The 26,646-nt window shown below is 40.4% G+C and overlaps 1 protein-coding gene and 1 long non-coding RNA gene across 2 annotated transcripts; one reads left to right on the plus strand and one right to left on the minus strand.

Annotated features, from left to right (window-relative positions):
* Positions 1–156: 156 nt before the first annotated feature.
* drk (growth factor receptor-bound protein 2 drk) lies at positions 157–26,231 on the minus strand (the record flags this gene model as incomplete). The annotated part of the gene is given in 5 exon segments (XM_086968310.1): positions 157–1,022; positions 3,973–4,119; positions 6,161–6,305; positions 6,679–6,779; positions 25,810–26,231. Coding segments are annotated over 5 exon segments (648 nt in total). The 3' UTR covers positions 157–845.
* LOC111260400 (uncharacterized) lies at positions 16,107–17,736 on the plus strand. The gene is made up of 2 exons (XR_002680319.2): positions 16,107–16,944; positions 17,343–17,736. It is a non-coding gene; the product is annotated as an uncharacterized LOC111260400 (long non-coding RNA).
* Positions 26,232–26,646: the final 415 nt, after the last annotated feature.

Consider the following 26,646-nt stretch of genomic DNA (forward strand, 5'->3'; position numbering starts at 1 on the left):
CTTTATAAGTTCTGTTCTCACGTTGGAGTTTTCTAACCATAAGTAATTCATCACAATTTGAAACAACCTGCTAACTGAATCTTTCACAAACCCAAAATAGGTAACGCACACGATTTTCCATCCTGAAATCAAATGGAAATACCAGGTCACGCATAATAGGGTTTTCTTATATATTTTTCAGCTCTTTATTGTTTTCCTTTTATCTGACAAGTATTTTATTCAATACCTAATGCATATTGATGCTGCTCTATACAAAACATTTTTGCTGTTGTTGTCTTTCCATAAAATTGCCACTTCTTCTAAGTTCAAAACAGCGCGCTTTTTTGCTATGAGCGCGGTTTTGCACTTCTTCGAAGTTACAAGTCAAGTACAAACTACTATAGAATCATTCGTTTGTCGTTCATTGCCACTAAAAACGATACCAATTAACAAGAAAAAAAAACAAATATCTTCTGTACGCATTGATCTTGCTATGTTTGTCTTTGATTGGCCACGCCGACTTCATTTCAGTCCTTTAACGTCACATAAGTAGTACTAATAGTATAATAATAAGTTATGATCATAATCAGATTTTTCTGCTCGTGTACGTCGGTGCCTTTCTTGCGTTTTCTATTCTTGTAGTTGTTGTGATGTCTATCTGCTTCCTGTTTTGTTGGTGCCGAGTGTACACTACTCAAGTAACTTCAGTTGGCTCAGTTCAAACTCGCTATTCCAACCAAAATATATATATATTTATATATAGAGCGCGGATGATGTGCATCGTTCCCACGCGAATGGAGGATGTCTAGCTGGCAAATACGTGTATTCGTCGCTGCGTATTGTTATTGTCATTTACGAATGCGCGCCTAATTTGGTTGGTATGGATTAACATAAGTGGCCGGGAAATATCCTCGTCGATTTCCAATCTCTCCTTCCCACCAGTTCGAATCTGAGCGGTCAATTACGTTGATGATCTCACCCCGGCGGAACTCCAGTTCACCGGCTTCCTGCGGCGTGAAGTCGTACATTGCTCGAACGAGACACTGAAATAACAAACAGTTGAAATAGATTGGGTACATGATCACAAAAAATGTCTTAACGTCCAACGAAAATTAATAACATTATCATTTACTTATTTCTAGTACGTAGTACAGAAAAAACCTAGTACCCTTAAAAGACAAAGAGACGCCTTTGCGCGAAGTTCGGTTCCAAACATTTTCGGTAACAACTGGGCGTGGGTCCGAAGAAACATGAAGACAACAAAGTGTCTCCATATTTTTCGGATTGGTCTACGCAAACATACACCACTCTACATACATTTATACATAAACAACGCCTAATTTATGAAGCTCTACGGGCGTCGTAGGGACTTCTCATCTAAAATAGGCTTACAGCCCATTTTGTCCACTCTCAAGTGAAGCTACTAGCAAGTAAGGGTACGTTCAGAATGGGAAATCGGCTAAGCAGATATACCTTATGCCATAACCTTTTCAAGGAACTACCAAGTTGTGTGTCGATAGGCTCACATGGATCAAGCACCACGACAACACACGTTTACAGGTAAACTCGCTAGACTGCTTTATTATGGAGACAGTAAAATTTGGCTTGAAAAGTAGTACTATCTTGAAGCTAATCGTAGGCACGTAATCTAATCGAATGGGTGGTTCGTGCCCACAATAAAGCAGGACGTAGTATGTCTTCATTCACAAAAATCGATATTTATGTGTCGTTGGCAAGAGCCGAACCAGTGACCTCTAGTCTCTTTTACTCAGAGATCAAAATTAAAGACATAGTACCGAAGCTTTGCTCCCGTAGTAATTGTTGTGCATCGCCAAGATAATACGACTGTTATTTTCTGCTTAACCGTAGTAATACCACAATTTCAAAACTTACAGCGTTTGCAAAAATACAAGTGTTTCCATGGATGGTAAAGGGTGTTCGGTATGAATTCGATATAAAGACAAACAGTAACAAAACATTTGCTAACAAAAGTCAGAGGCATGAACTACCAAAGGTGACCGGCGCCCTCATTTGATAAACCTCGACCTTAAAAATGTATTGTTTGAAGGTGTACAAACGAATCTCTGTCAGTATACAAAATTTTTCTGCTCTTCGGGTACAAATTAACGCAACTCTAGCCTGACGTGACTCCATAATGTATAGACAGTATTACTAAAAACACCAAGAACTTCCTTTTGAAGACTAACTTCCGTATTTAGAGCCGATAAAAAAGGGAAAGCTTATTTCTCTAAATCTAAAACTACCTACGTAAAGGCCAGGTAACGTCGTTTCGAGAATCAAGTAGCGAATCGCTTGGTGTTGACTAACAATCTACGAGCCTCCATACGACAAAATTTACTGGGCAATATCTGAGCCAGGTGTCGTCACTTGGAAAAAAACCGACATCTTTGAGAAAAATAATGTTCTTATACAGAGGTCGTAATGTGTTACTATAGGTACCAAAACCGAACAGACACTTATATATATGAGTGTAGTTAACCTGCTGTAGAAGGGAGAATAGCAGAAATCACGATTAAACAATAATAATATATAATAGAACAATAAGGCTGCATCGATATTAGAAACACTTGTGTCAAGTATTAACACTGTACTAGTGCTTTGCAGCGGACGTATCACTGCAATTTTGCGTACCGATCATTCTATAAAAAATAATTTCGCTTCTAATAATATCAACTGTTGGTTACGGCCAGTGGTACACGTTGACTACGACATCGCGTGAATGCATTCTAAATATACTCTCTTCTAAATAAGCTCATTCTTTGGAATAGAGAATTTTTAATTCTTTAATCATTACTGTATATTTACCGGGTCTTGGCAATGCGATCTGAACTAAATAGGGCACATTGTATTGGTTGATATATCAACTATTACTCTTGGAAGGAAGCATTTTTTCATGTTGCATTAGAAAATCAAAGTCTTGAGGTTCTAAAACTTGACAATAAAGGACGTGCGGTAAAAAACAGAACAGAAGTGCATCATTCATAGATTGTACAGATATCTCCTTTGAATTGATTATTTATAATTCTTTACCAATCCAGATATGAGATTACATAGAGAGGCTAAGAGCGCGCATTGTAATAACGTCTGTTGTATGCAGGGACTTTTCGACATTTTATTCTACAAGGTTACTGAATTCAAATAAAGGATTTCTACGGAAGAAGTTTAAAGGCATTTAATAGAGACAAATGATGTTATAAATAGGGATGAACCTCCAAAAGTCGTTGATTCTTGTCTAGGCCAATATGTCCATATACACAAACGGAACTATATGCAGGCTCGATAGTTGCTTAGCTATTAGCTTTTTTGTTACCAAGCTGATTCCTCCGATGACAAAATTGCTCCCTTATGATATGATACTATTAAGAAAACTTTACTATATTCTAGAAACAAACCTGAATATCTGTCTAATTCGCACCAGAATAGGATAAGGCCAGGTAAAAAAAGGTAAAAAGTAAACTTAAGAACGACTATCTCCAAGGGAGAGAGGACTTTGTTACGATGTTTTAATATCACTTTCCCTATTTAGAAAAATACGTTGGGCGTTTATACTGATTAGTATTTATTTGAAATAGCTAGAAAGCTTGAATAGGTTACGCAAAACTACAACGTTATTAGTAGATTTATTACGCAGCAGCATGCGTACAAAACAAAGCCAGAAAAAACCAACACACATCAGTGGCTAAGTGGTCATAAACCGCATAGCGGCAGTACGGATTTAATCTTAAAACAGCGTTCTACCCTGGTTGCCAGCCAGCAACGAAAGACCATTCTCATTCGGATAGCCAATACCCCTCGACAATACGAACAAAGTGAGTGGAAATCAGAATTTTCAGCTAGGAATTTGGGAAATGCCGCTACAGGTGCGATAGGCGAGCAGTAGTTGTAAGGGAGGACGGCAGTGACAATAAAAGGATGAAACGGGCATGTTTAGTGAAGACACACTTAGGGTTGTCGGGACGGGTTGACACGGACCTCTCCTACCTCATCCGGATGCATATCCTTAAGTTTGATGTCCTGCGAGCGGGACACAGATGCAGAACGATGATACTCGACCAATTCGTTTAACGACGGGAATTTCACCACCCAAAGAAAAAACATGCCTTTTGTGTCACGCAACACCTGAAAAAATCAACCAGTCCAATCATACGCGGAACGCATACGTATTAGAGTAACAGCTTGAATGGGTCATGCTCAGTGAAGAGCAGCAGCGATTTTTTGCTACTACAAACAATATAATATCAAAGTAGAATACCAGCAAGTAAATACAAATCAAGAGACATTAAAGCATATACAGTTTCGGAGGAAACTATGAAACTTCGTATATTAAATGAGAACCTAGTGAAATAAACCTATTCCTATGATTAAAATTCATTTTGGCCTTTTATATAATTAGTGATCTAAAAGCGACCTTTTTTTTTTATATACACGATTTTTTTCTATACTCCACAGAGCCAAAAAATACTATTATTACTGGAATTAGCGCCTCGAAGTAACAAGGCGCTCGATACTTCACGACAGGGACGCTGGACCGGGAGGAGCCGGAACTGATGTCATTCAGATCGCAGGGCTCTCTCAGGTACAGTCGAGAAAGTTCACTTTAGTATTGCTTGATGACAAATACAATCGTCAATAATCTAGTTGACACACGCCTAGCTAGACGTTGTACATCATAGGGGATCTTTCTTGATCCTTCTCTATCCACCTTGTAAAAAAAGTTCTTGGAATCACCTTTTGGTGCAGTATCAGAAACCGGATCCTACCAAAAATAAGTTAGTCAACCAATAAAAAGTGATTTCTGGGGGTGCGGTCCTTTGCCTTATTAGTGGGCGCAGTATATGATGAGCAGGCGAATCTCTTCTAAGGATCATTAATTGCCTACAGCTCTCGTTATTAATCGTCAATGGTGCGATCGCAGAGCACGAGTGGGTCAGTTCTATACAAATGAAGACAAAAAGAAATCGTAAGAATCGAAGGATTATCTTTACTCTTAAATTTCTACCATTTCTTCTCTTGTCACTATAGTAACATAGGTAGCATGGGCGCTTTAGCCATTGCGGCTATTGCTGCGAACTTCCAAGTATACAAAGGCACCGAATTCAAATGAGTGGCGAAGATCTCGACAATGCCAACCGGTCCGCGTAACATTCGAAAACTGCTAAAATGATAACAATGAACAACAACATCTGACAAATATGTTCAACCCGCTACTTTTTGCGACTTTTCTGTCGCCTCACAGCTCCCGCCGTCAGATATTCCTGTCCAGTAGCAGTAGCCACAATGCGGACTAATGCTTTCAACAATCGGCAAACTATGATCAGTCAGGACCCTACCATAATCTGCGAACGTATAGAATAGCAGGACTAATTTTCAATGTGTTCCGAACTAGCCGAATCGGACAGCAGCGACTGTGGATCCAACTCATGACTCAAAAACGAAAAAAAAATTAACACTAATAACTAGCTAAGATAGGACAATGGCAGCAACAATTACATCAACAAAATTTATAACACATTATAAATTACAACTACCAGAACTGCCACATTCCATTTTGCGTCCTTTGTGTTGTCTATTGCGATCGCAACTGCAGAACATAACGCTGTGTGACTGTTCTCAACACAACATGTCTTCACTTAAATGCGATGTTCTCGTCCATTGATCCTGCTGGTTACTCTGCTAAACTTAAGATCTTCTTCGTTTGTATTTCGCATATCTTCAGTTCGATCACTGCTTGCGTCCATTCTTATTGTTTTTTGTATGCATAGTGTAGAATGCATAACAAAATGAAAACTGGCTGACAGAACTGCATCACTAACGTAAACAAACGCGCTTCTGGCACGTGGCTCGTACCTTGCCAAATAGACCCTTGCCGTACTGTTTCCTCTTATGCAGTATGACCTAAAAAGATCCTTTTAGCGAATGAAAGTGTTGCCGGTTCGTTGCTGATACTAGTTCAAGTCATTCTATAGGTAACACGTAGGTAAGAAACAAAACGTCATGGGAAGAGTTCAGTAGACGATATGACTGGTGGTAGCATATTCGAAAGTTCATCTTATTCGGTTGGAAAGTAGGCGCCAGCCAAGCGAGTGTTATAAACAGATTACGTTCAAATGTGCTGTGGAACGAAAACTTGTTTAGCTTGATAAATTTGTATGTTATCTACCTTAAAGTGCTGTACGCCATCTCCACATTTGACGGATAGTGAAAAATCTCCGGGACTTGATTCGCTGACTCGTATAAGAAAAGCTCCTTCGTGTTTGTTGCTTAACAGTTTTTCGGCATCAGCCCGCGTGATCCGACCATAATACCTGAGAAACACGAACGCGCGAGGATATGGTAAGACACCAAATTATGTACCAAATTAATGGTGTCGGTCAGTGAGTTAACTAAAACAACCAAAGCTCTGAGCCTATAACTATTTTTATAAAAATAAGAACAGCTAACGGCAACCTAGAAAATTTAATGCAAATTATTTGTGTACTTCCGCTGAATTAAATTTGAATAAACCCTACATATTAGAACGATACAATTTAGTGGATGTACTATATTATTGTTACTATATTATTTATAATGTTGAACCAATAGGAGAAAGACAATAGTTCAACGACACATCGTATGACGAAAAGATATTACTGAGGCCATCAAATAACCATCAAATTGATTATGACACGATGTACTTACCAGTCATGCTTCTTCATTTCGATGTAATTAGATGGAATGAGACCTTCTTTGCCATCGAGCTCAGCCCTATACCAGTTCATATCGTCCTCCATGTTAAGCACCTGCAACGCAAATTAACCAATAGTACAGTACACATAATACGAACTGATTAATACTTAAATTTTCAGAGCATTTATCTATTCATCTCAAGATGAATGTGCGCAAAACAGAACTAAACTAGCACAGAGTCGAAATAATAATCTGATGAGATCATCAATCTGACCTATTTTCAGCGGGCACTTTCGAATGCATCGAGTGAGCGTCGCCTCAAAATAGGGTGACAATTGCTACGTCCGCACAGCTCTAGGATAACGCTTGTCGATCTGAGCCGTTCGGCTCAACAGGTAGACACCTCGCAAAAAACACTGCACCAGCGAAACGCTTGGCTTTTTCAACTGAACAATACGGCGACTTACACCTTCCCCATGTTGCATCCGGGATCCTCTTCCAAATTCAATTCCCCTGTTTCTAAAGCTGCACGGCACACTTGTCCATCACAATAGGGAGGGGGGAATCTTGCAACTGAATAATCATCAGTTAACACACTCCAAATTGTTGAATGCACTCTCCCTTTCTTTCTCTCTGGTCGATGGCAGGCGATTATATTCTGCAGAGACATTGACGTTCGTCTATCCTCTTCATATCACGCAAAGCAAAAATTGATATTTTTTCTACTTTAGCATTACCCATTTCTGTAAGATAAGCAGAGTCTAATCACTTTTCGAAGGCAAATCAGCTTGAAAATGGCACAGATTCAGGAATTGATAGCCAGATTGAGATTAAAAAAAGTATTTAGAAAGCATAGGAAAGAAAAAATAGAAACTGTGTGTGCACGGTTAGTGCTTGCCATAAGCGCATGATGCCTTTCCTCGATCCATCAAAAAGCCTATTTGAAGTCTATTATTTTGCCTGATATGTCAACTGCTGATTAAGGGTAGCTTGTTCCGCTAGTAGTAGCCATAGTGAAGGTCCCGTAAAAGGCCTTGACACTGAACTCTCCAATCTTATCTACAATATGCTCTTCTTCTCAGACTAAAAGCCTTTAGCCGTCAGTTGAGGAGCGCTCATTGCTAAGGAGAAATTAGATTGCATTTATTCAGAAAACGTAAGGACCATGAGGCCATTCCGAATATTTTACTAAACGGAGTAAATCTGTACTGTTCCATGCGACATGTAGTCACCGTAACTACGATTTCATCAATTAGCAGCGACCCCTCTCACCACTCCTTTCTTCACGCCATAAACGTGTCGCTTCGGAGTGTGCTTGTACTCTTTGAGACATGATTTTTTGGTGTAATTTTTGGCGCTTTTTTAATGTAAATATATTCACTTATGTTATAAATGCGTCTAAAACTTATGTCTAAAGAGATTACCCACTGTGCTCAACTAGTCTGGATTATCTAGCAGTTTATATATTACAAAAACTGGCTTAACTAAATACAAGTTACTTTTTTTAATCAAACACAAGAAATGTTCCAGTCGTTTTTGGCGTTGCAACTTTTAGTTTATGATCAGTATTAAAATGGTATCATCGAAAACGATAGCAAAACAAAGTTACGAGACACAGCCAGTGTCCTTCAAATACCTTAAAGTAATATAAAACGGTATAATCATTTCCATAACGCTTACATAGTGTTGTGCGCCACTGCCATAAAAAAAATATCCGCTCCTGTTACGTTATACTTTCAGTTTAATATACCTGCACTCACTGTTGCCTCTTAGTCATATCATATGCAGAAAACCCATGCAGAGTTAATCACGTTATAGAGTAACACACACGTGAATATTACGACCTACACATATATATTTCAAGCGATCCCCTCGCCTCATTGCCCCCGGCAGCTAATCTATGATTCATACTTTTGCATTTAGTTCTATTTTTTCGCGTGCTGCTGTTATTACTGCTTTTTCCGTTAACAAGAAAAAAAACTACAAAGTGACCAAACGCGTCACGTTGGTGACGTTGGTATAATCGTGCTGTTTATTTTGTTGCTTTTTTTTCTCTTCTTTTTACCGTGAATAGAAGTAGTCAGCATTGGCACCAGGAGCAAGCTGATTCTACAAAACTCCATCGCGATTTTACGCGATTTCTGCCATCTGCTACAGCTTCTGTCATTGTTGATGTGCGCTAAAGTGACATTGCTGTCTACGGCTTGGCTGAATGGGCTAATGCTTACAGGCAAACGAATACTTATGCATTAATCAGATCGTATATATATATATATATATATATATCTGATTGTGTCGTTTTTAGTTCGCCTCTGCCACTTTTTTTTAGGGTTTTCGACGGGTGCGCTTCAGTCCACAGCGTCGCACTAAATGCTACGTTTAATTTGTCGCTTCGTATTCGTTGAAATCGTTCTCATTGTCAAATAAATGTATAGTATTGTTATAACCGACGTACTGAACTATACTGGCAAGAAGAAGAGTAGAGAACAATTGCTTCCCTCTGATTGCCTCTCTCTGAATCAATAATCGCCACAATAACCGTTGAGAATATGTCCGAATGCAAAATTAACTAATTTTATGGCGTCTATGTTACTCCGTATAACAGTGAGCTCTTACATATAACCTTACGCCTCGATACATGGAAACCTGGCCTAAATCGGACTATAAACACTAGGCTTTTCTGCGCCGCTAGAAATGGGAACCGATTCAGAATAGAACAGAAATTCTTGTTCAGGCAAACTCATGCGTTATGTTCTAGGATAGTGCACAGAACAAACTAGTTTGAAAAAAATATCAGCGGATTACAAAATTAAATTATTAATGGGAAACTCAATAGTAGACTACCTCGACTGTAACTCTACGCACCATGAGCATAGCATATAACAACTATCCTAATGTGTTACCCTGAGTATAACCATCATTTTTATGTATTTGAAAGATTGTTACGCTAACAGCCTGCTCTGTGCCGGCCACAATGCGAGCAGTTAGTGCCAAAGTGAGACAAATATATTTCCATAGACTAGCAGGTCGGACATGTTAGCAACTGAAGCAGAGGTCAACTTGCTAATGTCAAGGATAAGTAGTAAGGACCTGCTAATTGTGGTTTTCATTTGTCCATACGCCAGCCCACGGCTTAATTGTGTTGTTAATCCGCCTACCACGTACATCGTGCTCCGCTAATCTTCGTTGATCCTACCTTTCATTCGTTAAGGTTCTCTTTCCAAACGTACGTAGCAATGTTAAAACTTTTTATAGTCCTCACAACGGTCGACGTACACTTTGCAAGTATTAAACCACCATCGGCAGCCAGTTGTTGCCGCGAAAAGAAATCGCCCATTTTTTATACCAAAAGTATCGTTTAAAATATGCGTCTTTATCACCTTCGTCGAAAGTCTGAAAAGGCTACAAAGGTCATACGCAAGCAGAAGGATAGAAAATAGCATTCCAATTTCTATCTGATGGCAAACTGGATCTGTAACGTCTTCCCAATGCTCAACCTTTTTAGATTCAAGCTGAACATTAGTTACGTTTCAATAAATGATTGCATACAGGACAAAAGCAAGAATATGACCTTTTCAAGCAATCCGTCTCGGATCCGATGGACAATAGCCATCGATTATCCTTAGTATGTAGAACGATGAATGCAGAGCGAAACACAACCTTTTATGTGATGTCGAATTTACAGAATAATGAATGCTTCTGCCGACGTATATAACTTCACTCCATTCGCCGTATTCCTGTATACCTACTTTATAAAACATCGGATTAAGGTGTCCTATTCATAAGAAACCAATAAAGGTAACGTCCCCAAACCTAACTTCAAATCCCTAACTATAACCTAGCTCCAAATAACGAACGCTATAAAATTTATGTCCCTGTCATGTGCTTACTTCGCAATGTGTTTCTCAAAGACACCTGAAACATGTCTTTGAAACTTTCATTTCAAGTGTAAATTTGTTCGCGTATTTTGCGCACAACTACGCAAACCGGATTGAGTACAGAGAAAGAGCTGCATCAACCTGTTTTAAAACTTTCCCCCTTAGCATAGGGTAGTTGACTCTATTTCAATACCCTCCTACAAAGACGATAAAAGATGCCACGCAATATTAAACTATGCGTCAGCAGGAATCTCATTTATCGATATTTTATTTCCGTCAATATTGCCTTTTTCGACGTTATGGTTTGGACGACTTCGACACTGGTTGACTGAAAGCAAGCAGAAATCGCTGTCAGCGACACGTCACTACTTCACTTTTGTAAATAAAGAAAGTTGTTATTTGTAGCCTCATGTGCGCGATTTTACGCATGACCGATGATTTAATAGCGGTCGTAGCGTCAGCAAAAGGCAGTAACCCTCAACTTAATGAGAACACACTGACGATATTAAGCCGTTGACGCATGGCACGTTATACAGCTAGGAAAAGAGAAAAAACTGCCTAATTATGACTTTCATTCCTCGGGAGCGAGCGTCTGTTAGTAGTCGAAGATAACGGAGCGCATCGGTCCTATTTGCTTAAACATGCGTTTGGATGCATCTCGAATCCCTTAGCGCGTTGTCGTTGTGCTCGCCTAGATTTTTTCTATAGAATCAATAAGAGCGCTTCGCAATGATGCATTGCTCGAAAAAACCTCCCTGTGGTGAGCTCGTAGCATGAGAAGCTCCCTTCGAGCTATAAACAAGGCATGTTCACTCGTAAAGCCTGTTTCGAGCAACGCCCAAAGCATTTGTAAAACAAACACCTTCATCGTAGCTGCAACTCTTCGCACAGCTTATCAGATGCTTATTCGAGTGATGAGAACAACTCCGTCGGGTCTCTGCAACTTTTGTCAAACACTTCCGTAGTCCGGTGCCGACTAAACGTTAGGAGCATTTTCTGCATTAATTATTAATTAACTATTACATATTAATCCACAGGTGGAGATTCGAATGGTCAGGTCTCTTCACGAAAAAAGAACAGAAGGGCGTCACCAAAAACACGAAAATACAACACAATTTATATGAATAAAAATAGTGATAAGCAATAGCTAAGTGTTATGCCAGCAAAGACTGGAAGTAACGCTAATGCATAACAGATCCAGTTACCCAGATTGTAAAATTACTAGGTAGAGCATCGTTGAGCGCTCCTCAATGCTCATTATATTCAAAATCACCATGGCGGCTTCTGAATTCGTCGCAACCAAATAATACGTGTACCATGCCATAATATATAGTCCACAGGAAATTTATACTTTTACGCGTATAACACATAAGTTCCTGCAGGGGACTAACTTAAGACAGCTAGTAACAGACTTATGCTATTATTAACATGAACGCCATCAGTTGTTGTTCTTCTCATCCCAAAAATGAACCAAGTTTTACATTTAGCACAGTATTTAAAGTGTTCGATCAGCCAATTCGGGCTGCCGTAGAATCTGGGTTCAATCACTCATTTTAATAAAGCATTCTGGTAATCAATGACAATGCTTATGGCGTGTCTATAACTTGTGCCAGCGACCGAACTTTTTTTCTGTTTTACTTTTAGAAAAACGGTGTTCTATGCTTCAAATAGGTATATACGCATGCAATATAGCCTTGAGGCAACAATTTTTATGCTTTACATTGCATGGTAAAGGACAGCGTTCAAAAGCTTGAGATGTGCTGGCTGTCAATCAGTGTGTTGCCCTTTTCTGCCTCTGAAGGAAGACAATGTTTGTTTGATGTCTGATTAATGCTGTTCGGTGCTTCCAAGTCCGAATCCCAGGGTTCAGCAAAGGCATTTATGTTTTACGCATTTCGTTAAAAGACTAGGGGAACAGATACGAACAACTTAAACAGAACAATGAAACCTCCATATTTTTCTGCAAATTGAACAACATCCAAGCCACAAATTAAAAGGTCCGATGAGATCGGGCAATAAGACGGCACTGTTCTGGTAAACAAAACAGTCTTCGCTGACTCAGTTTATTAAAGTCTAGATCTGGCGTGAGTAGAAGAACGCAGCACTAAACAAGGATAGGATGGCACGTACAGCACTTAACAAAGCTTTACAATAACGAACATTCTTTCCATTCAGCCACGTTCTATAGCTCTCAGTTCTTTTGTAGCCAGACATAGACAGATGGTGTTTAAAAAATACAAGAGATTACAGGAGTCACAATACGAGCATCGAGTTTGAAGAGCGTGACTTGGCTCATATACAAAAAGAATAACGATATAACCCAATTTTCCAAATAATAATTGTCTATAGAAAACTACGACGGGCTGGCAATGTATAGATGTGATCTGACCCATTTGAATGTATATTGAAATGTTTGAAGTCACAACTTTAGTGTTGGATCGGGAGCATAATAATAGAAGAGCATTCACGATATATGTACAAGTTCATACGATGCATTAAGAAACGGTTTTGAAAGAAAAATCACATCTTCCTAAAGAAGGACGTTTAGCATAGTCGGTGCTAAAGAATAATGCCATCAAATATTGCCAAACGAAATTACTTGAAAGCTATCATATATGTCACAGAAAAAGAGTAACGAAGTACCCTGTAAATTATTTCGTTTCTTTTTTCTACTTAAAATGTATTTATCTAAAAATATACGCTCAGTTTGTTGTAAAAGACAAAAGCATAAGAGATCCATTTCCTTAACGCCAAGAATAATTCGATATTTAGCCTGTTTAGTTTTTCCTATGAAGTTTACGCTAAACTCGCAGAGGCAATAAATCGTATGGCAGAGATAAACAGATACTGATCATCTCCTTTCAGTTACATCACCAAGTGGTTTCAGGGAAATTAATATTTAACGCACGATTAAACAGTTTAAAAAAGTGGCATACACAAATTTTTTTTGCTACAGCAGGGCGTTCGCTTATTTCGACTGCTGCTCGTATTAACTACACCTCTCATGCTTTCAACATACCGTAATGATTACTCATCGTCTTTATCGTATGGCCCCGTATAAACGCTTAGGTAGAGATTTTAGCTAAAGATAGGGCTTGTTCACATTCTTGGTCACAGGGAACCGGAGGGACTTCGGAAAATAGGGCTGACAAGCCATCCTTGGACTCCAAAGCGGATTACTCCTATATCATCGTAAGGAAAAATTCGCTTCTATATTATCAGTTTTTAGAGCACCACAGCAGCGAACTTGGCACACGGTGTGTCACTACTCCGCTTAATCTATATAATATAAAGTTCCATACAGCTGTACAATTTTTACGGTTAAATTTTTTTCGCCAAATATGACCATAAGTAAAACGCGGCAGCGTTGATCAGAAAGGACAAAAAAATCTGATGCGTCCTTAATTATCCGAACCATTTATAGAGTTAAAATTTTCACGGAAACACTCACCTTTATATGGTCATATGGTGGCTTCATCTTACAAACATCCCTATACAATGTGAACACACTATTAGACATAATAAAAACGCTTAAACCTTCTCACATATGTGATACGATTGCGGTGTCATCATTAACGTTAAAATAAAAACAAACAGAAGCTGCTCAAACTGGTCGTTTAACAACGACTCCCAACAGCAACAGGATATCAGTGGCGTCCTATTTACCTTGCCGAACTGTCAGATCTTCACACACTGACAGTGAGACATATGTTCTTATATATATTAATGTAGAATGTGTTTACGATCACCAGCATTTCAACTGATACTTCTAACAACAAATCCTAAAACAACTTCACTATATTAATACTCAGAATATACCTTAAATGTTCAGTGAAGCGTGTTGGGGGCATACTGCGACCCACCGTCGTCTATAATAACGGTGCGCGCATCACTATTAAGTTGGCCAACGTAATTCAAAAACACAACACTATCAAGCGAATGGCAGCAGCCAAACAAATAGACAAACGGAGCTTACTAACTAGAAAAGCGAGATTCGCGTAGATTTCATGGCAGATTGGAAAATCGGCACACGCACTCAGACCCACATAGATACACAACGAACGACGGTAGGCGTCAGCATGCTCATCTAGGTAACCTGAAGCTTGTTTTGCGGTTTCACACTGAAGCATAATGCTGGTTTGGAAGTACTCCCTCGAAACTATTGGTAACAGTCTCAAGTACATCAGCGCCAGTACATTGATATACGCAGCAACGATATGTCGGCAACGAAAATGTCAAAAGCTGAACTGCCAAATCGGTATTATTGCCTCTGCTAATCTGAATAGATGGTTCCGCGAATGTTACCGCGCAGTATAGGTCAGCACTGCTTATATTTTGCGAAGCCCCTCGGGGCACTATTTCAAATAGCTGTCATCAACTGCTCGCTTGTCGTTGCCACAATATGAATCGAAATTGCCCAACAAATACTGCTGTACAAAAGTTGACTGCATGAACAGCGACCGTGGCTAGATTGAGTAAAAGATTTATATAAATGATTGTGTTGACTCGCAGAAATGTAATGCTATAATAGTATAGCTTATATTAATGAATACGCCAAAGGGAAGGCAGCCAGCCAGCCAAACATTTCTGTAGCGATAGTATGCAGGCTCACAATTGATGAGCAAACTGAAAGCTCGCCGCGTGACATTTCGATTTGCTGATTGACTTTAATATAATCAACACCATGAACAATGCAATGCAGAGCCGTATAAAGGGTAACGCGTCTAAATTGAGAATTTTTTCTGTGCTCTGTTTCTGAGACTGTGTCTATATTTCTGCATGCGTCGGAAGTGGCATTCCCGACGATCATGTTTATTTAATATAACCACCATCCACAGCGATTTAGCTTCAATTTGGGACCAAAAACACTCACTCATCATTTTTCGAAATATTTCTTCTCTAAGCTGCAAACAACTTTTTAGAAACTCGCATCAAGCAGCTGTAACGTGTCGCTCAAACAGGCCATATTCAAAACATCTAAGCGGAATTAAATTTGGAGCTGATAACAGGTCAGAACTTCTAGAGATGCGAAAAGGCTTGAAGAATGTAAAATACGTCTCAAAAAGGTTACTCGTTGAAGCTTATTTGGACGACTTAAACTAGTAATTTCTATATAGATGTATGTAAACGCATGGTGTATAGAAAATGGTTCATCGAGCTTTCATGCATTTTTCAGGCTACTGAGGACCTTGCGGTTGGCTTGAGGAAAATCCTCTTTCGATCTTTTAAAAGCCGCATGAAAATTGGCCATACCATATATATATATATATCTATATATATTATCAAGTGCTTTGCGTGCAAGAGTATTACTAGATAAAGGCGAATTTATATAATATTGATATGTACTGACCTCATATAGAGATATCAAAAAGGTTGAGCGGCATGCAAAATAAAAATAACAAATTTGTTAGTATCTGTTTAAACCAAAATCAAAAACACCCCAAGCCATTTTTTAAAACGTTTACTTTACGGAAGAGCTGAAGCCGATTATGTGCTTCCTTTAGACACTAAAGGCGCTTACATATTCCTTAATCAACTACCTACCATTATGCTCAACTTTTATATATTAAGGGACTCGTTGAGACCGTCAGATCTGTTTCTTACAGTAAACCATCATTAATACCTAGCGATCGCCAAATATTTTGGAGACGTTACATTGAACAGTACTCATACACCGATAACCGGCTATTCCAATCTACCAAATGTTTAACCTCCAGCCAGTTGAGCCTTAGTTTCATACCATTTTGCTTTACCATGTTGAGTGCATAGCATTGGTAGAGAATAGATCACACACGGTATTACAACATTACAAAAAAGCGCCACAAAAGGTCGATTCGTATTCCCTTATCGTCGTTCCAGACAGACGGACCTTGCAATCATAATCTATACGAGGTAACCAGTGCTACATCACAGCCGGCGTTCTTGCTGCGCCTTCACCAAAACCAAAATAACACGAACACGTGACAGCGTCGGGACAATGGTCCCCCTACTTGCCTATTCGAACCGATTTTCGAACGGCCATTTCGCCGAGTGCTATCTAACCGTGCCCATAACGAGCGTCTGGCGAACGAAAGCAACCGACCGGCACTAGCCTTGTGACAAGCGGAGCGAGCCAGTGCTAGAGTACTACTGTAATTTCAAGTCAGCTCTTAAGAGAAACCGATTCTTCGCTGATGCGTTGATCTAGGTGTTATTTCGATTCAAAACGATAGCAAGAGTGGACCAGCAGCTGCTAGAGAAGCAAGTCTCGAGGTGTCTGTGCCTGACCTGTCGACGTTTCTATTCGATGCCGATTAGGAGACGGTGGATGTGTGTCGAGAACTACTTTCAGGACAGTGAAGGCTCTCATTGTGTCTAGTTGGTATAACGCACGCATTAATACAAGATAAATGAACAGAAGGTAAGCATGCACATAGAGTATGGAGCAACGATTGCGCCACACATTTTGAGTTATTCTCGATAAAAGTAATTGTTATGATTTAATTGAAAAGGTAATTATTGTGAGAGTCCTAGATGAAACAAAGTACCACAATATAAATAAAACATTAATTGATGAAGCAATGATGATGTTCAACTGAATTACGACTTCGAACCCCTGTCCATAGTATAGGAGCACGTACAATAGTTTTACCTGCAATAATGTTTTCCGCGTTAGAGTTTGCTTTGGATAAGCTACCAAGATACAGTTCATCCAAAATTTCGTTTTGCTTAGGGCCTCTGTGAAAGTAAAATTATTACTGGTAATCATCGTATGTGTCGTTCAACATGCTGTACTGGCGTTCTCTGGTTCGTCAACAGGCCTGCGCTGACTAATAAATTAGACAGGCGTCGGAGCGACCCATCAGCATAACGCCAACGGACTTAAACCACAAGAATTACCTCGGTGAAAAACGGTGATTAAACATCGTCGGCCGGCTTGATTAAGATAATGTGAATTCCAGGGACACTCGAACCTTTCTACAAGAAAGGTCAAAACGCCTTTACGAGGGCAAGCCTTCATTGGACATCGGCCGGATCATTGATGGCACAAAATAGGCTGGTGTACGATAATAAACATTAACGACTCGAACTATGCCCACATACTGCGCTACTATAAGTAAACTTACGCTATATTGTTTGCATATGATGTGTCACTTATATCAATATCGAGATGGGCGCTAAATAGAAATTCTTGGCTGTTTTCCTATAGTTAGTCCTCGCGTGTTTTTATTGAGGCACAACGATATGATTTCATTCTGAAAAACAAATAGGATGATCATACGGATTTCTCAGTATGACTGATTGACAGGAATCATTAAATTTCCGCCAGCCTGCTGCAGCAACCTCCCCGATGAACAAATAAAATAGGTAGGGCTCCGATGAACTATCTTGAGGTTATGTTCTGGCAAAGCCACCGCCCAGTAGGTTAGTGTCAGGCGAAAGTTTGTCTTGCTCTTTGAGAACTTGAAGGTCATGCTGTTTCTGACTACCTTAAGCCACTAGCCATAGAAAGATGGAGATAAATCTTCATGAATAACTCCAAACTACAGCCAATAAAAAGGAACTATGAGTAAAGAATACTATGAAAATTGTGTATGTGCGTGCGTGGAGTACTTTGCAGCTGCTGAATACCTATATATATATATGATACTATAAATAAGGATTTGAGGGCGCTACATGGTAATGGGGCATTAAGGAGATTGGCTGGAATATACGATACATCGAGCGTAGAACGCTAAAGTGAAAGGTAGTTTAGCCCATACCGTCTTCCTACAAACCATGTCGTAGTGTTTATTAACCGAAGACCGCGAAAGACATGCTTCTTGGCTCTTCACGATTATAACGTTTAATTTTTGCTTCTTTCTCTCTCTATATTTATGTATCATCCTACTGAGACCCTCGTTGCATTAAGCGCTTCCTGGATCGATTACTGCAACGACCATTCTACCGTACATCCTGGCGACAGACAAACAACCAAGCCAGCAGACCTCCCCACAATCACATCGCTATTGGGGTTGTTATGTCGTATAGGGTTTAGCTGTAGTGTACTGTTTTGAGCAATAAGACGCTCTGCTGTACGTACATACGCACGTAATATCTAACGATATCTATGCACGAATTTGTTATGCATATTGCTGCGCATATATGTCTTAGGAATATATGTAATTAGGCTAGTTGCCTAAAAATTCCAATTAATTGCAGGATAACCAATTATAAATAAACAGCGTTTGTTACAGTTTCAATTTGTACATACTCCAAAATGGAATCGATAAATCAAGGCGATTGAGAAATAGAAACAGCAGAGTGAGAATTTTGCCGAACAACTTTCTTCTAATGGTACCTTAGTATTGTAATCATGTTGATCGATAGACGAAGTACGATCCAGCGAAGATGATTCATATATGCTGGGTATAGCGTGTTTTTTTTTGCACAACAAACGGATTTTGGCGATATATTTGTATTGGACATATTTGGTAAGGGTTTCTCCGTCATTGTGAACTTACAGGCTTTTTTTTGTCCAAGCCACAATTGCTGAACAGCTAAAATCAAAGACTTAAATTAACACAAATCTGAAGACTCTGTCAGCGTTTTCGTCAACAGCGGTTTCGACAGGGTATGTTGTCGAGGATTCTGGCGACAGTATACAAGATTGCAAACGGCGAAAATATACATATATATATCCTTTCTTTTAGGATTTTTATTGGCTAACTAAACTGCAGATTTTCCTGAATAACTTTCCCTTACATCAGCTTAGCTTCTGATGCACTAAAAATTAAAGGTGTTTTCGACCATAAAATTTGATTGTTTGGTTCAGGACGAAAACGAAGTTACACGCAAACACGATCACATCTGTCAATCGCTGCAATATACTTTTGTACTATACAATCCCATTCTATAGAGAACCCGCAGACTATGCCAGGCTAATATGTTATTATAAACAGCATGATAACAGCACAAATGAAAGCAGAGTTTAATATCGCGATCCAAACTAACAAATGAGGTTGTTCGCGAGTTGCATCAACCTAAGGTTAGTCAATCTTCTTCTACGCTTCTAAAGCCTGTTCCTATAGATTTTCCTCTCAGTAATTAACGTGGGCTTTGTTTCAAAGTCTCGCATCATAACATATCACAAATAGCACCGTTTGGTGTGTAGACGCCATGCAAGTGTATTTCTTAATTAGTGTACGGAATTGCATCGGCGCCCCTATCTTACAATATTTTTATAATTGCTATATAGTACGATAATTATTATACAGCAGCCGGTAGAATACGGCTAAGCAATCGATGACAGGTTCTTACCAAGTCAACGTACTAGTGAGGAAGGTGTTTGATGTCGCACATTTTGAAGCAATATTTAATAATAATACCCCGTACATTATTTGCTGAGCTACGGACATGGACGGACAATACGGTATTTAACATAGCATAGGATTTAGTCTTGAATCTCGCACTCCGTAAGTACTATGGAGAGTGCCCTATTATACATAAATTCCATACAAATCTTACACATTTTTGGCGGACTCAGTGTCAACCCTTATAACAACCACAGTGTTTCTGCAGGAGCTTGCTGTATTAGCCTGAAGTACCATGCCTACGATTTGCATCAATAATAATTACAGATCAGATATAGTCGTTAAATAAACTTAAGATATAACCGATGCGAGGTTCACATACGAGATATTCCTATGAAGATCTTCATGAGTAGACTTAAACGTCTAGACCTTCCTGCATATCTACAGAACAAATTCTTCGGTCTTATTAGCACCGTCATATAAAACAGCTAACTATTGATTGCTACGTAAACCAGCCTAAATGATGGCGTCTATCTCGGCCTGTGGCCAAATGCAACTTAAGGACGACGAGATTTCCTACCAATGGAATAAGGACAAAACCAAGGGCCGTAGCAGTAACTCTACAGCTACAAATTACCAATTTTTCTGCAACCAATGTTATAGGAAGCACTTTTGTGTAGAATAATGTCACCTGCAAAAAAATATGCAACCTAGGCGACGCAAAAACGAACGAAAAAAATATCTAACAAACTTTTCACCCGAAACAGACTGTTTGTGTCGATCTATTTTTTTTCCTGTTTTTCTAGTTCCCTGGTAGTTAGCATCACTGCGAAATTTCGCCGCATACCTACCGTATATACGGAACGCTATTCTGCACCATAACGTTCAGCATCATTCAGTCCGTATGTGTCCTCCCTGGCATGGTTACTACTCCGCTCATCGTCATCATTTTCTGAAACCTCTGCGCCTGCATTTTTTTTACCTTTTCAAAGTTCCGCTTCGCTTAAGTTGTACGCTAGCGTTTCACCACAGTCGAAAGCACGTTATAGGGTTGAATAGATCCCTATCAAATTTAGCTCGACATAACTGTTCTTCTCTGTCCACACTCCAGACTTTTTCGTAATTTGTACAGGTAAAAAAAACGAGCAAAAATAGACGCGTTGGCACCGGCTGGCCATAGGAGGCATCGGGCTACCAAGAGGTAGACAGTTCCAGACAAATACACGCAATAGGAGAGAGTGAGCGAGAGATGAACTCAAGTCACCCAAGAACACAAATAATGTCAGCGGAACTCAGTGCGCACACGTTTGTGGTCGTTCGGCCACTTTCATCACATAATTTTTCCTTCACAACCTCAATTATTTCCCCGCCCACACACCTCTTTGCTCTCCGATGCCCTCGTAGAACATAAACGAGAGTAGCCAAGCAGACTTTTCTTAATATTGTTTGCATTATTGGTTGTTTTTGCCACTCAACTCGGCCTGCACTATAACGAAACCATCTATCGCCGTTGAGAAATAATCGGTAGATCGACGCGTCGGTTCACCGATAGACCGATTGAACAAACCAAAAATAAGCTATTGCTGAACTTCCTTTCTGAATCTTCGCTATTGCGTTTTCTGTTGTTTTTTGTTTCTCGCATCGAGTTGGTCTTCGCGCACACATTCTCAGCAAATGGCTGAGCAGAAGAGGCTACAACCGTAGACGTCGCTGCCACAGCAGCTCTGACACAAGTACCATCAGAGGGCATAGCTTTCAACTCAACAGCTGACATCATCAACGGCTTTTTTCCGTTTTGTCAGTACTAACCACGCTAATGCTACCGCTATTACGACCGTGTTCATTTAGCTAAATAAGCGCATTGCGGATGTAAGAGCAGCGTCAATTTACGGCCGCCGGTGGTCAGTGAGCAGCCATCATACCCGGCACAAAAACACGTGTACCAACAGCGCGACCACAACGGTAACAACTGCTGTCGAACTGTTAGTACTATTTTCTTTTTTTGTTGTTGTTGTTATTAGCGGCGTAATTGCTACTCCCGATATTGTACTGGAATTGTGGCTCCCTGGTGTTAACGGCCGAGTGGACAGACGGGTGGATCGCCGTTGCTAGATCGCTGTCACATCGCTTTCCATCATCGATCAATTATGCAGCACCCACCAGAAACCTGGTCATCATCACGCCAGAATTATCATCAATGGTGCTATTTTATCACTGTTTGTCACCCAAAATGCTGTTTTCTCAAAACTTCACTGTTTTCATACCTTTCTGACCGCCTGACGTATCTGCCCTCTGCTGAAGTGTCTTATAAGCTGTGACACGAAAGGTAGCAACAGCAGCAGTTATGGCTAGGAAGAATGTTGCCTCGGCCGTTGAGGTCATCGTGGCTCAGCTTTTGTCGATAACTGTTAGAGGCGGCGGTGGCGACGAGACCTTCCTATTGTCAACTTTACCTTGGAAATCATTTGCTTGCAGGGGTAACGACGTCATCATCAGTTAAGCAGCGTTTACATTTACTAACACTTCTTTATCATATGCACATAAACCAAAAAACACAAATAGAAGCAAAAAGCACAAATCTGCAGGCTGTTCCCCATTATACCAGAATAACCGCAATCATCGAACAAAGAATCGTAGACATTTTTAATTTGGTGTCATTCCAGAGTACAGCAAACTAAAGGGAGTAGGGCGATCTCCTGCACAGATGACATCTCTAGGCACAATATGCAGCACAACGAGTACAGCAACAGAACACAGTCAGTACCAATTAGCAACGCTACCCTGTTATCGTTTGTATAGGTGTCGCTGCTGCTACCTTTGTTGTTACTTTTGCTGGCGTTACTTGGGCGCCAATACTTTGCCGAGTGCAGTTACTGGATAATCTAGCAGTAATAACAATGGCAAGCAACTCATCGCCTACTTGTATGTAACTCTGGCAGCTCCTACTACGGTTGCTGTTGATGATAATCACACAAGGATGTTGATATATATATATATATCAACATCCTTGCGGCCAGTATAGGCGAAAGAGCTTGCTGAGGGGCCACGTGGATACAACCGGCGATCGAGCCTGCGCTTGTGTAACTTAAATCACGCCTGTACTATGCATTATGGTTGGTTGCCGACGCCGCCATTGCAACTACTGTTTGAACTGATGGCGCCCGCGCAGGGAGTGTAGACACTGCTCTAAATACATGACAACAACGTGACTCATGAGATAGCTTGGATAACTGAAAACGTGTGGACACAGACCGAGTATGCCGCAGAGACAAACTCCCGATGACCAGTAGAGATGTAACGCTCATTCTTCTTCTCAAACGACGTATGACGAACAATGCAGAGTCCTAAGAATTCTCTCTTTATCTCTCTTTGCTGCTAGCAACGCTGCTTGCGCCAAAAGAAATGTGCCGGACGTCAAAAGATACAAAGTACTGAGCACAAGATGGAGACTTCTTGAACCGAGAGGATCATCCGTCACCATCTCTGTAGACAGACGATGTAGACAAACGCGCTGCACGGAGGGAAGCGATACTTGGAACAATTTACGCAGTGATTCACATACATGAGTAAACTCAAAGTGAGCAACAGCCAAGCTCGATGCACATGCGAAGAACGATACTGATTAGAAATACTTTGCAGTTGAATTACGGGCTCCTAGATTTTGTGAGACAAAATACCATGAACTTTATACGACATGGCCCGCATAATTTGGAAGGACGTGAAAAGTCAATCGGTCAATAAATGATTTATGATGGTTACAACCGTTATGTATACTATACGATGTGAGATGCTGTTACACTACAGGACATACAAAATTATCCGTACTATTTTGTACTGGTACTGGTTTGTTCCGCCGTATGCATTGACTTAAAATTCATTACAGTTTTCGTTTTGCACATGCGCATGCGTTTTCTGTTTATACTTCAATGCCATAACCAAATAATCGTGTCACTAGTTTTTTGCTCAACCCTTCGGGCTGAGCTTAACCCGTTGGCTTTTACCAAATTAAGATTACCCAACCAATAATTCCTATTCATATTTTAATATCCATAATATAAAAATGTCGATCTTGAAACACAAATCATTTCAGAGATCAGTAATTTTATAACATAGACAATTACGTATTGTATTACACATGCTACAAAGCAGACAGCTTAACTTCTATACTATCATAGCTGGAATTCGTTACTATGCTATCGCTGTGGTCGAATTTTGTTAACCTTTTGCTCTTGCACTCATTGGCCTACAGATAACACACTGACTGCTGAAGGATCCCTTTCTCCGCCATTATAAACTTAGTCAGCAGGAGCAACGGGCGCGGCAGGCGGAGACGGCATCCGATGGCTCCGAATAGCGAATAGTCCTACCGACCGCCTCTGAACGGCAAAATAAACGTACGACGACGAGTGCTCGTACCCGTAGTAGGATATTAAAAGAAGTCGAGGCTATAGCATCAACAGAAGCAGTAGCAACATCCTAAACAGTGAGCACCCGTTTCTTTTTTCTTTCTCTCTTCGTCTGTTTGCGGTTCGAAAAACAGAAGCGCGATCACCATTATCACGCGAAGCAGCAGGAACGACAACAACAGCTAAAGCATCATCTTCTGCTGCCCGTGGGGCCATCGCCCACTCACACTCCGACACTCACCCTCTTAAAGGAACACCAGCGGATCAGTCTTTTGGTCGGCCGCAGAAACTTAATGCGCTCCGCTCCAACTAGCTATGTACGATATAACGCAAACCCAGCTGGCTGATACGGTCCTGCACGATTCGCACTCAGACAAGGAGTAGCGTCCGGCGTAGCGAAGGACAACCCGGACCCATCGGGTTGAAGTGGGACCCTCCCACCAACTCTGTGCCTCTGATACGATGGCGAGTATTCACTGAGAAGAAGAATGAGAGTGGTGAAACAGGATTTAAAGTACGAGCGCTTATTCCAACGAGCAAGTTATCTCTCTTTAAGGAGCGGATAACGACTGAGTACGATCCAGAGAACTGTTGTGACAAAATCATTTCTTCCCTTTCTGAGCTAAACGTCATATTCACATTAAGCTGTATATAGCAATTGGATCCTCTGCCTGAAAATAAAGGCAGATCAAGATGCTTCTAGGCTGCTGGGAGAGCAGAAATAGAACCGCGGATTGTTAAGTGCGATGTGGTCGCACGAACTACAGGAAATACACCAAACGACTACAGCGGACCAGCGCAATATCGAACAGTCCTAACAATATAGACCATTATATCTAAAACAACGTAAAAAAGAGTTCCAGAACTCTTAAATCTTAAAAGATATCGATTTTTTGTTAAAGAGAAACTGAAATGACCGACGGATTCTTTGGACAACGCACGGCTACACTTTGCACTTCTTGAATAATAATCGCAATAATAGCTATCATTAGTATATTTACTCTATAAACAAATATGGTATATATATATATATATGATAGTAGATTGTGTTGCTTGCACAGGTATAAACAAAACGATGCTTACGCCAACGAGAACACTAGCAACCAAGTGTTTTTTTTCAGCTTGCATTTTTCTAGATTTTTCAATCATAGCTGCGGCAATCACCGTAATCAACGGCTATCCGTTTTGCAGCTGCGGCTACCAGCAGAAGCTGCAACAAAGGTAGTAGAACCCAGAAAAGAATCGAATTCTGGTCACACCGCTTCGTGCGGAAAGCCAAAGACAGCTACAATAAAGCGGAACATTATTCTCACACACACATGCACTAAAAACACGCATACAAAAAAATACACAAGACAGGACAAAGCTTATGATCCACTTAAGGGCGGTGGTTATAGATAAAATAGAGACACTAATAGGTTGGGGGATTTGTGGTCGCCCCCATGATTATTGGTAGCCTGAGGTTGCTGTAAATGCCCTCCCTCTCTCCTGCGTCCCGTTGACGAATGCCGATGCAAGCCCGTGTGTAATGCGCTTCAATTTCGTGTCACCACGACACCATCACGACTGCACAAGGTTATGGCTCACCTTTAGAACCTGGGATCTCCTGAAGCTCAGCTCATCATCAGCCGTCGCATTGAAGTCGTGCTTAGCTATGGCCTCCATCGCTGTTTGTGGTAAAAGCTACTATAACGCTCTGCCGACTGGCACTGCGCGGGACTTGAAATTCGGGCTGCACTATGTGAGCGCCGGAAACGACACTGGAGTTCAAAACAGGCACAAAACATACACACAAAAACACACAACACGACAGAGGACGGCAAGACACTCGATACTCGGAGCGTTTTCTTCGCCACCACTCGATAAGCATCCGTTTCAGCAGTCTCTCGTCGTCTCCGTCTCCGTTCACAGCCAGCTCCGCCAACGGAGGTAAACAACACAAAATGGCGAGTGGTAAAGTTAAAGGCCAATCAGTCAGGCGAGTTCGGGCGGAGCGAAGCGGACACGCGCTAAAATTTAAACCTCCGATGTAGTATGCTCTTTATCAGATTCGCGTCAAATTATAAAGGAATGAGCTATGGAAAGATAATGTAGGTTTATTTTCGCAGCTAGAAAAAACTTCCAGACTAAACTTCGGGGCTCACAGGTGAATCAAAACAGCTTTATACTTCTAGCTTTATCAGTGTAAAATGAGTGCATAGATGAATTACTATGACATTCCCGACGTAGAAATGGAAACGTTTGACAAGATTTTACGAAAACTGAAAGTATGAGCAAAGGCAATGCCAAAATAATAAATCACTGACACCGGCCTATAACACATCTAAATGAAATTAACATAAGCCTTCTTTTAAATTTCGAAAAACACGTTCTTAGACGCTGTACGGAACGATATTGAAATTTCAAGAATACAGAAAGGAGCTG

Source organism: Varroa jacobsoni, unplaced genomic scaffold (assembly GCF_002532875.2).
Source record: "Varroa jacobsoni isolate VJ856 unplaced genomic scaffold, vjacob_1.0 scaffold_436, whole genome shotgun sequence".
In the NCBI taxonomy this organism is placed as follows: Eukaryota; Metazoa; Arthropoda; class Arachnida; order Mesostigmata; family Varroidae; genus Varroa; species Varroa jacobsoni.